We start from the raw sequence: 10,444 nt of genomic DNA on the forward strand, positions 1-10,444 counted from the left end.
GCGGAAGCGCTGTTATCCATGCTGGATTAGTTTCCAGTTTTGTACTAGGATGGGCTCGTCCAAGAAGATTACCGCCAATTATGCAAGTACATCATGATATCAGCCGCTCCAGAATCCAGGTCCCCACCTCAGCAACCATATCCGTCCCGCACCATACCCCGTATACCCCCGCAGTCGACGAGAAGTAGCTTCCTGAACAGTTCCCAGATTCGACATCAGCGGATCTTGCCACCATGGAGATGGTAACTGCCGCACATCCACAACGGCAGACGGTGCAGATGCAGCAACTATCACATTCGCCTCTCGGGCAACCGCAACAGACGCCGTCTGAAATTTCAAAAAGCGCTGCCGCGCCATTCGCATATACCTCGAAGTTCCGCGTCATTGAAAGCTCAGTGGGAAGGAATTGGACTGATGCAGACATTCTAACACTAGTTGAATCTTACAAGGAATGCAAGCGACACGAGATCGCGGCCAGAGAGGCAACGGCGGCGTCAGTGTATGCCACCAATACTAGAATCGCGCTGCCTACCGCATCCAATCCAGTTACGAGTACTGCCGCGGCGACGAATGCTGCCTTAGAGAAGCCGGAAACTGCAGAAGCTTTTTTCGAGAAAGTGCATTCCGTGTTCGTCAAGAGTGCTATGAATCCTCAAAGGACTGCAAAGTCATTACATGAGAAGTTTGGGTTTTTAACTGTTACCTATCGGTAGGCTCTGTTTTCGTATTAGGTTGGGGGAGCTACATTAACTGGTACTACAGAAGAATCAAAGACTTTCAGACCGGAAAGTTGTTTGGTGCCCCGGCCGGCGTGAGCTGGTGGGAGATCCCAGTCAAAGAGCAAAGACGATATCTCAGCAAATCTATGACTCCAATTTCCGACGTTGTTTACGAAGCTCTGGAACCACTAATAGAGCGGTCAGATTTTCAAAAGCGAGCTTACTCTGTAATACAATCACGAATACAGCTAGCTCCAGCGACAACGCCTACCTCTACTTTCGCGACACCTGATGCCCCTCTTATGAATATCTTCAGAGTTTCGGTTGCGCCGACGCCGGCACAAAGGTCTCCTGGGCAGTCACAACCACAATCGCCCGCCTCTGTAGCTCACACACAATCGACTCCAGTTGTCGCTGCGGCGATTTCCGACACTGGGTCGATACCCAACAGCATATCTGCCCCAGTACCGCATTCTGCGAGAGATAGTAATGACATTATTCGGCAAGATCATCAGGCACATCAAAATAATGTATATATGCAACCGCAGTATGGTCATCGTCCATCGGGAGCCAGCACCCACACCGAGACAAATCCAGTTCCCCCAAGTGGAGCAATGCAGCACGCTGGCGACAGACAGATACATACACCTCCAGAGTTCTCAACTTCACAACAGCAACGGCAACAGCAGCACCAACAGCAAGCTGGTAATAATCCACCGAGCCACTACCTTCAGCGGATGCCAATTGTGTTTGATCCTGCGTCTGTCCCACCCCCGCCTAATCCACCCCCCAATTTCCAGCAACCCCCCAATTTCCAGCAACGGCAAAATAATGGCCACCAGCGAGTCGCATCTACAATTCAACGGCAGGCTATGCGCCATGTTAACGGCATATCTGGGAACTTGGACCGAGTGACAACGGAAGTCGTAAAACGACGTCGAGTTGAACATGGTGCGACTGTGCCAGAAGAGGACGAGGGCGAGTATGGGGAAGAAGATAGAGACAGCGCAGATGCTTATCCACCTCCTGCTGACCCGCCTCCTGGTGTCATCGCGAATCAGCAACAGCAGCTACCGCGTCAGACAGGATCTGCGGCGGGAATTCTGCGCGAATTTGTGACAATGTACAAGCAGTCGCTCGACGAGCAGCGGCGGAGAGATGAGCAGCTTCTGTTAACTCTCCAGGGGATCTCTCAAATGACTACCGCTATTTGTAAAGCGGTGGAGCAAGGTCGCGTGCATTCAAACTCGAGTGAGAGTTGAACTTCGTGTTATTACGTTTGGCAGGAACTTGGTGTAGCATAGCAAAACGTTGTACAATAGTGTAGTGTAAGATAACGTATGACAAGTTCATTAGATTAGTCTATTTGTAACATGATGGTTCCACATTTTACTACCTCCCGTTAATGCAAGTGATGAATTCCTCTTTACATCGTGTCAAACAATGACGTCAGTAACGCCAACAACTGACTTCTTTCCCAAATTTCCTAGGCAACGCTCCTTAGTGTTTAAGACCTTCTGAGCAATATCCAGTAATGCGTAGTCTGTGTGTTTCCGTCCGACGATGGTGACTCCGAACGGCATGCCGTCTTGTCTGAATCCAGCGGGGATGGCCAAGGCGGCCATATCCGCAAAATTCACAAAATTAGTGTAGGTTCCCTGCTTCGAGTTGAGCTTTATGGGATCTGCCTGGACATCCTTGATTTTCGGCGACAAAGGTGCAGTAGGCACCAAGAAGCCATCAAAGTCCGCGAACTTAGTCTCGATCTCACGAACAAGATCCCGTCTGAGATGCTCCCAATCGAATTGGTCTGCTGCGGAAAATTTATTCGCGAGCTGGATAATCGTACGGACGGTGGGATCCATTGCATCTGGGTCCGACTCGATGAGCCTACGGACGACAGTGTAGCGCTCGGCAACCCAAGGGCCCTCGTACAAGCAGGCACCGAGCTTGTACATCGGCGTAAAGTCCGACGGGACAAGGTCGACGCCAGCAGCCTTAAATTCCTCGACGGCCGTTTCCCATAGTGGAGCATTCTCTGTGTCAGAAAACCACTGGGGCACGTCAGGGATCGCAAGCTTCGGCTTGGGACCGAAAGAAGGGAGCATAATATCTGGCAGCGGACGGGAGTAAGAGTCAACCGGATCATACTTGGCGGTGATATCAAACACGGTCTTTGCATCGCGAAGGTTCTGCGCAAAGACGGATACACAATCGAGTTCACGACAGGCGGGAACAACACCGGTAGCACTGAATGCTCCACGAGATGGCTTGAGACCGATCAAGTTGTTGTGCATCGCAGGAACACGCCCAGAACCAGCAGTGTCGGTTCCGAGAGAGAAAGGCGCGAGACCACGGGCTACAACATTTGACGAGCCAGATGACGAACCACCAGAGCAGTACTCTGAATTGAACGCGGATGGGACCGCACCGTATGGTGACCGAGTCCCGACGAGACCAGTAGCGAACTGGTCAAGATTGGTTTTGCAGATTGGGATGGCACCTGCGGCCTTGAGTATTTGCACTATTACGGCGTCTTTGGTAGGCTCGTACTTGAACGCGGGGCAGGCAACGGTGGTAGGGAGACCGGCAACGTCGATGTTATCCTTCGGAGCGAATGGCACTCCATAGAGCGGTAGTTCCTGAGGACATTAGCACAACGGACTGCAAGTCAGTTACAGAAATATGCAGACCTTGGCCCTAGGAATTGCCTGTAGATGTTTCCACTGGGCTTTCAGGAAGTCCTCTGAGGCGATAGTAATGAACGCAACATCATCTTTGCTGAAAGTCGCGACCTGAGCGATTATCCTCGCGAGACCTTCGTCGGATGAGCTCTCGCGCTGGGCCTCGAGCCACTCCGGAATAGTCCAACCTATAGTCTCAATCATTTCGTAGGTAATATATGCAATCAATTGCTGTGTCAAATGAGCAGGAAGAGGCAAATTGTTGGATAGATAGCGAGGACTAGTGCCGCCGGGGGGCCATAGCTTCGATGTCGCCTTACTGCGTCGCAGCGCGCGCTCGAGTTCTTGGTACTCCGGCTTCGGGTGACCGTCACCCTCGTACAAACGACGTACACATTCCGTTCTGTAGCTGGTAGGGTCGCACGGCGAAACAAATTAGCTCACCTACGAGGTCCATTTCAAATGCCTACTTCGTTAAGCAGAGAACCTAATGCTGTAATAAAGTACCCGAGCTACACGCGGTTATATTTATGTTAACTAAGTAACCAGCGCAATGTCATCATATCAGTAGCATTGGACATACACGACGCGGCACAGAAAATCCAACGGAAAGGAATGAGAAATAATATAGATATGTACAGAAATGCGATGACAGGCTCGCGGCAGGATAAAACAGTAATGAACGAACACTATTTCAGGCATCCGCGGTTTCGAAATTGGGCTCAAACCATTCAATTTTAACTATGCACAATTGCAAAACGGAAAATCCAATGACATGGAGGAGACGAGAAGTATTGAAAAAGTCGTTGACAGGGCAATCTTCAAGTAAGTCAACCGGCACCGAGACGAGACGACGTGGGATCCACGGACACAACAATCGAAGACGAATGGCAGACGAATACACAAGAACACACCGTATCCGCCCCCCGTCCAACCGTAATAAGGCATGGCGATGTCGTACTCTCTTCTGCAACTGCTGGTAGCCCTGTTATATATAATCAGACATGGTACGGAGGACGCGAGACACGAACATGACAGAATTCGTGCATTGTATGCCAGTTTATTATTACCACATATACAAAGTCAGGCGAATAATAGTGGAAACAAAAACAGGTACTACAAAATGTACGACAGAACATAAGAAAGAAGGGAAGCAAAGGAAACTAAGAATGAAGGAAAGAAAGATATTGGCCAACATCGAGGACAGACAGGCCAAACTTGTTGCGGCGGAACACAAGATCTAAATTATTGCCTCTCAGGAATTGAGCAAATGAGTGAAAGAAATTCTCTATCTGACGAGTTGCGATAGTGCAGATTGGACAAATTCCGCGCACGGTTGCGATCCAGCACGCTGAGAGAACACCTCGTCTGTCTCCGGCCAATGTTTGTTGCGTGGCTAAAAGCTTTGGCTAACTGCAGTGTGCTGCGGAATATTGAGTGATTAATTGAGTGCTGGAAAATCGCTGAGTTGTTAGAAGTACTCATGTGGCATTTCTTCGAACCTCTTAATTCCAACTTTCATTGAACCCGCTTTAGTAGTTGGGTGTTCCACGGCTGCGAATAATAATCTTCACCTTTCGTTCGATTGATAAAACCCTGAACCGGCTAGTAGTCCGGTTGTTAAGATGACTGGGGTCAGAAAACTTTCTGGGGACACCATCTGAGATGTACTTTGTAAAGAAAGAACTAAGCGTCAAAGAGAGCAACAACTAGCAGCGAATTATCCCTAACCCATCGTATTTCCAACCAGAACAAGATATTGCACAAATAAAAGATTCGATTAACTGGAACATTGTACAACAAGGGAGGAATGGGGGCTTAATGGTAACCCGAACACGAACAAACGCCGAAGAGCAATGCGGCTGGTGCGGCTTCCGGTGTAGGTAGCCCAACCCAAAACCTTCAATGACGTCGTCCCTCGTACCACCTAACAATTTGTCTCGCGAGCTGTAGACCGACAGTTGTCTTACCTATGAGGAGCAGACCATAGCCATGCAATTTTCTTACCTGTTGACTGGAATCAGAACGACCTCATGTTCGTCATACAATTCTTTATCCGAAACATAAATGAGAGCCAAAGCGAAGTTTCAAAGCACAAGCCCTACCCAACCCCAAATCCGGAGCACTAACGAGCCACGCGAGCCACAAGCCACTCCAGCCAGAGTGTTTGGTCCTTTCGACGAACGTGAAGGGCACAGTAGTAACTACAATGTGGATTGAGAGCGCATGGATTGAGAGCGCGACACTAGATCACGTCTGGGAGGTCGAAAAGGGGGAGCTGGCTTAGACAAGCCATGGTGCCCTGCATGACCATGGCGGCATGGCCCGGGTGGCTACCATAATCGGGATGCTTCACCATCGGGACTCCAAGATAGCGAAACGATTCGCCCTTCAGCATGGGAATAACGAGGCGGCGGTTCTCGCGAGGCGCCATGATCCGGACGTTAGAGAAACGACTTTGTCGGGTGCGCCCGGCGCCGAATATATATCTACTAACTGCAGCATTATGATAATCCCCAAAAAGAACGAACGTAAGAAGACAAATCGAAATTAATACAATAATTTTTATATAAATCCATCATATGCATTTACCAAAAAAAATTCTGTATCTAATCATATTTGCATATGCTACACATGAAATTACGCACTAAACATAAGGGCCGTGGACCATGGTGGGTGGGGTTTTTTTTTTTTGTGTGTATTTTTTTGTTTGAAAAGCCAGTGTATTTTACAAGCTATTTTACAGGCTGTACTGGCGAAAGCTATTCGTGGGGTTAGGGTTATTTGATACCCACCGTCCTTGCCTTTCCTGCTTTCTCCGAAGCAGGCCGTGTGGTCTAGTAGTATGATACTCGCTTTGGGTGCGAGTGGCCCTGGGTTCAATTCCCAGCTCGGCCCTGTCTTTTGTTTTTGCCTGTTCATCGTGTGGATGGAGGTTTAATGCCCATTTAATGGAAATCATGACAAACGCGCGAAACATAGCGTGAACGGAATCTGATTCTGAGGAGCGCTGATATGTGATTGCATGGTCATGTTCGATTTTTGAGCGGTGCTGCCTTCAATAAAGGGTTTCGTTAGTAAGAGCGTTTCAATACTCGGGACGTCGAGTCAGTTGGGATTTCGATATTCGACGTCGACACTTCGTTAGTCTTCACTCGGTCCGCTTGCGAAACCGGGTGTACTGTTCGACATACTGGCGTCGACCGAGGAGGCCGCGGCTAACACGAGGTACTGCTAGTAGTTTGCTTGCATTGAATGCAGGTAACATTGCCCTGATGAGTTATCCTTTGTCGTCGTCTACACTAGTAGTACAATGCATCCCTAATACAAATATTCAAAAAAAACCGCGCTCCAGATCAACCAAGAACAGGTCCAGAAATAATTAAACTTAATTATTCACCAAACCAAACAAAACTCGAGCAGACTAGGCGACCAATTACGGCAAGGAACGCACAGCTTGCATGGCAAGCTTGTTGACTTCGTCGGGCGTCTTATGTGTGACGTTCAAATATACGGAATCGATCTCAGACACAGTGGGCAATTCCTGAATTCTAAGCTGGCTGGCGACCATTGATTCCTGCACCCTGATTAGTTAAATCGTTACAGAACTGTTGCCAGTTAGTAACACGCACCTTCATGTAGTGACCCTGTCGGCCACGAACACGCTCAAGCAATACCTCCTCATCCATTGACATGAACAAAAATCGGACGCCAACGGACACGCCATATCGGTCTCTCAATTCTCTGATCGACGCTCGAATCACGTCTCTATATTTTTTTTTCAACGCCGAGCAGGTGACAATGCCATAATGTTGTCCCTCAGGCTTACTTTGAGCCTTGATGGAATGAAATGTTTCTGGCACTATCTTCTTCAGCCAAGGCTCCCGGTCATCGTCTGTGAGGGCAATGCCGATGGACATCTTATGGATATTCTCGGCCGAGTGCAGGCTGTCGCCCTCAACATATGGCGCATCCAATTCCTTGGAGAGGAACTCCGCGACGGTTGTCTTGCCACAGCCCGCAGGGCCAGCGACAACCCAGACAGTGTAAGAGTGTGACATTGAGAAGAGGGTAGTGTAGATGAAGTGGACGAGGTACGAAAGGCAAGTGACCTAATAGATATAAGTCGTTAGCAGGTCAGACCACGAGGGACAGCAACGATCATAGTCACCGTGCACTCGGCGACTCTCGCCCATGTCGAATTGAGTTCCAGTCGTCGGGACAATCGGCACGTACCTTGAGAATCTCAGTAATGAACTTCAGCACGAATGCAACGCCGCAAGAGTTAAATGTTGAATACAGTCACGACGAAAGCGAATGACCGGCTAAGAGAAACAGTTCGCACAGGATATGAGCCGGAACTTGAACTTGCGGAGCTCAATTTGATATAACCCTAAGTACGATATGCCCCAACGTTGCAGCCAAAAATGTCGAGTTAGTTCGCTTAGCCAAGGATCCCCCACACCACCAAGCAACTTCGACTATAAACTTTACCAGCGACGTTGGGTCTGCGGCTACAGAACCCGTGTGGGGGTAACGAATGGTCTATCAGGAAGACGTCCTAAACTCCAGTAAATTATCATACAACTAATTAGCACGTCTATAAAGAGGAGAAATTCCCGTTTTCTTGATTCGAATTGATAAGAATCGTCATCATATATTGTGTCCGGCATTCTTCCGGGGCGGCAGTTTCGGACATTGAACCCTATCCCTTGTTGTTATTATCTAGTCTGCTGCAATGCTCCGGCAATCCGGCAAGTATGTCTTTGAGTTCGGCAGTCACGAAATTTTATGCTGAAGGATGCACCAGGGCGATAGTTCGGCATTGCTGCCGGAATCCCTATTGCAAATGTGACATCTGCACTAGCTATATCCGCGACTCCCGCTTTTATTCGTCCTTTACGAGATTTCAACTGTTACGGTATCGAGAGCCTTCCGCAATATTAAACTCATAACTGTAGTTCATAAGTTTAATTCGCAGGTAGTGTAGATTGCATTGCAAAAGAACTATGTTACAGCAATTTTGTCGTCTTATACATCATAATAAGATCAAGTTCCATCATTCACAATACCTTCAGTAAGTCAGACACCTTAACGGCTAATTCGTCCGCCTCCAATCGCGTCGCAGCTTCAGCGTACACTCTAACCGCGTCCTCCGTACCACTTGCACGAACGAAGCTTCGGCCAGACTTGTATTTCTTGACGAGTGCATCAATCTGTGCCTGCAATCCTTTCGGTTCAACCAATCTCCGCTCGGCATCCTCTGTCTTGAATGCCATTCGATCCTTGACAACCACCCGAACTAGCCGGTTAGGAAGATCCGTATAGGCAAGATTCCATTCATCGGGACCCCATACTTTGTGACTCAAAATTGCAGTAACAAGGAGCAAATCTGACAGAGCATCGCCCACAGTTTGATTGATCAAGGCCGCCAGGGATAGCAGTGTGGTAACCGCATCCTGTTGACCTGGGTTTTGGGCCTCAAACGACTCGAGCGATTTCATGGCACTGTTGGAGAACAGAACCGTGCCATGGCCGTTGGCTTCGAAATAAATCCCAATATCGAACAACTGCGCGGCGTGGTGCAGATGTTTAACACCGGTTGGGGTGACAGTAACCGGAACTTTCAAAATATCCGTTAAATATTTTGACGAGCTTCCGTTTGCATACGCAGTCTGAACGATGCCGACTTGCAGGTCCACTCCTGAAACCGCAAGCAAATCACGTATAAACATCGCAACCAATGATGCTATTTTGTCGCCGTCAAGAAGATGGAACTTACTCGCCTCATCAACGTAGTAAAACACAATTCGATCAGCGTCACCATCCAAGGATGCGTATAGCTCTAGTGAAGCAGGCTCAAGACCTAAAGGAAGCTTCTGTTGGGTCTTCACGAAGTCCGCGCCACACTGGTGGTTGAGCTTTTCGACCGCGTCGATTTCGTCCTTTACAACGTTAATATCAATGTGGTCCGAGCCAATGTACCTTGCCAGTTCCTTGAGTTTTGGCCCGCCCACACCATTGGCTGCGTCAACAGTAATAACCGGTGGTTTCGGCTTCCCCATCGTCACAATCTGAAAGGCCGTCGCTAGCTTCTCATAGTAGCCTTCCTCAGTTGGCTTGCCATAAGGAGTGGCTGTCGTTGCGGTATTGATACATTTGACAACGTAATGAAGTTGCGGCGTAGTAAGAATTCTGTAATCCGTGTAGTCCGCTGCTACTGCCTGCAATCCATCCTTCAGAGCAGCAACTAGAGCTGGCCCAGACGCTCGGGTATCGCGCGCAAAAACAACATTTGCGGGACTGTCCAAATTTATCTTTAAAGCTTCAGCAACAGCGAGGTAGTCTTTCGTTAATTCGTCGTCGGTCTCCGCGTTGGCCAACTTTGTCGCGTACGTTTCCCAGGAAGCCTACCGTATCAGCCCTAGTCCCTTTTCAAAACCCACTTCGACGGGCCTACGTTGCAGAACAATCATACCTCGAGCATCTCACCCTGCGGATCAATCAACTTCACGCCATTATCGTCAGGCGGATTGTGCGACGCCGTGATCATAACTCCGATAGTCTCTCCATCCAACTTGCGCGATCGCAGGGCAGCAAGCAGCCCTACTCTGAACACGACCGAGTCTAGAAGTGATCCGAGTAATCTAAATCCGGCGGTGCCATATGCAAACTTGTGTCCTTCGGGCCGCGGGTGTAAAGTGGAAAATTTGGCGATCTGAGAGAGCCGTTCCTGCGGGGTTGAATCCATCGTGTTTGTACTGATCTAATAAGTGATCTGCACTACTGAAATGGAATCAATCAAATAATTGGAATTTCCTCAGTAACGATTACAATCTATGTGGAACGTCTACTGGAATCAAAATAGAGGGTGGTAATAGGTGAGAGGGAATTGCCCGAACTATTTGTCGTCCTCGGAGTGTCGGGAAGACACCGCCACGGTTAAAGTGGCTGTTCCTGGAGCGTACTTCCACGGTTTCAGCCCCGTTTAGCGAAATTAACCCTAAACACATACGCGTTGATCCGATGCTCTTTAACGCG

At 48.8% G+C, this 10,444-nt stretch overlaps 4 protein-coding genes and 1 non-coding gene across 5 annotated transcripts; 2 read left to right on the forward strand and 3 right to left on the reverse strand.

The window, feature by feature from the left end:
- The first annotated feature begins 111 nt into the window (after positions 1-111).
- Positions 112-2,068, forward strand: POJ06DRAFT_115268 (uncharacterized protein). Its single transcript, XM_056184146.1, has 2 exons — positions 112-709; positions 763-2,068. The coding sequence occupies exons 1-2, from the start codon at positions 234-236 to the stop codon at positions 1,979-1,981; spliced, it is 1,695 nt and encodes a 564-aa protein (XP_056043157.1). The 5' UTR covers positions 112-233; the 3' UTR covers positions 1,982-2,068.
- On the reverse strand, positions 2,053-3,714 carry POJ06DRAFT_254289 (amidase signature domain-containing protein). The gene is made up of 2 exons (XM_056187755.1): positions 3,413-3,714; positions 2,053-3,361 (listed from the first exon to the last, which is right to left on the reverse strand). The coding sequence occupies exons 1-2, from the start codon at positions 3,605-3,607 to the stop codon at positions 2,156-2,158; spliced, it is 1,401 nt and encodes a 466-aa protein (XP_056043158.1). The 5' UTR covers positions 3,608-3,714; the 3' UTR covers positions 2,053-2,155.
- Positions 3,715-6,229: 2,515 nt separating this feature from the next.
- POJ06DRAFT_t53 lies at positions 6,230-6,301 on the forward strand. The gene has a single exon. It is a non-coding gene; the product is annotated as a tRNA-Pro (tRNA).
- A 446-nt stretch (positions 6,302-6,747) lies between these two features.
- On the reverse strand, positions 6,748-7,595 carry POJ06DRAFT_254298 (P-loop containing nucleoside triphosphate hydrolase protein). Its single transcript, XM_056187756.1, has 2 exons — positions 7,036-7,595; positions 6,748-6,980 (listed from the first exon to the last, which is right to left on the reverse strand). The coding sequence occupies exons 1-2, from the start codon at positions 7,462-7,464 to the stop codon at positions 6,840-6,842; spliced, it is 570 nt and encodes a 189-aa protein (XP_056043159.1). The 5' UTR covers positions 7,465-7,595; the 3' UTR covers positions 6,748-6,839.
- Positions 7,596-8,271: 676 nt separating this feature from the next.
- Positions 8,272-10,418, reverse strand: POJ06DRAFT_115284 (uncharacterized protein). The gene is made up of 2 exons (XM_056184148.1): positions 9,882-10,418; positions 8,272-9,813 (listed from the first exon to the last, which is right to left on the reverse strand). Exons 1-2 carry the CDS (start codon positions 10,152-10,154, stop codon positions 8,467-8,469), a joined length of 1,620 nt encoding a protein of 539 aa, XP_056043160.1. The 5' UTR covers positions 10,155-10,418; the 3' UTR covers positions 8,272-8,466.
- Between the last annotated feature and the right edge of the window lie 26 nt (positions 10,419-10,444).

This window comes from Lipomyces tetrasporus (assembly GCF_029532465.1).
Source record: "Lipomyces tetrasporus strain NRRL Y-64009 chromosome Unknown POJ06scaffold_6, whole genome shotgun sequence".
Taxonomy (NCBI): Eukaryota; Fungi; Ascomycota; class Lipomycetes; order Lipomycetales; family Lipomycetaceae; genus Lipomyces; species Lipomyces tetrasporus.

Bases quoted from the DNA above. Each gene is read 5' to 3' on its own strand.
- POJ06DRAFT_115284 (XM_056184148.1), bottom strand. From the start codon at position 10,154: ATGGATTCAACCCCGCAGGAACGGCTCTCTCAGATCGCCAAATTTTCC. The intron at 9,814-9,881 runs GTATGATTGTTC...CTGATACGGTAG, and splicing joins CGCAGGGTGAGATGCTCGAG to GCTTCCTGGGAAACGTACGC.
- POJ06DRAFT_254289 (XM_056187755.1), bottom strand. From the start codon at position 3,607: ATGATTGAGACTATAGGTTGGACTATTCCGGAGTGGCTCGAGGCCCAG. The intron at 3,362-3,412 runs GTCTGCATATTT...TAATGTCCTCAG, and splicing joins AGGCAATTCCTAGGGCCAAG to GAACTACCGCTCTATGGAGT.
- POJ06DRAFT_254298 (XM_056187756.1), bottom strand. From the start codon at position 7,464: ATGTCACACTCTTACACTGTCTGGGTTGTCGCTGGCCCTGCGGGCTGT. The intron at 6,981-7,035 runs GTGCGTGTTACT...ATCAGGGTGCAG, and splicing joins GACAGGGTCACTACATGAAG to GAATCAATGGTCGCCAGCCA.
- POJ06DRAFT_115268 (XM_056184146.1), top strand. From the start codon at position 234: ATGGAGATGGTAACTGCCGCACATCCACAACGGCAGACGGTGCAGATG. The intron at 710-762 runs GTAGGCTCTGTT...CTGGTACTACAG, and splicing joins TTTTTAACTGTTACCTATCG to AAGAATCAAAGACTTTCAGA.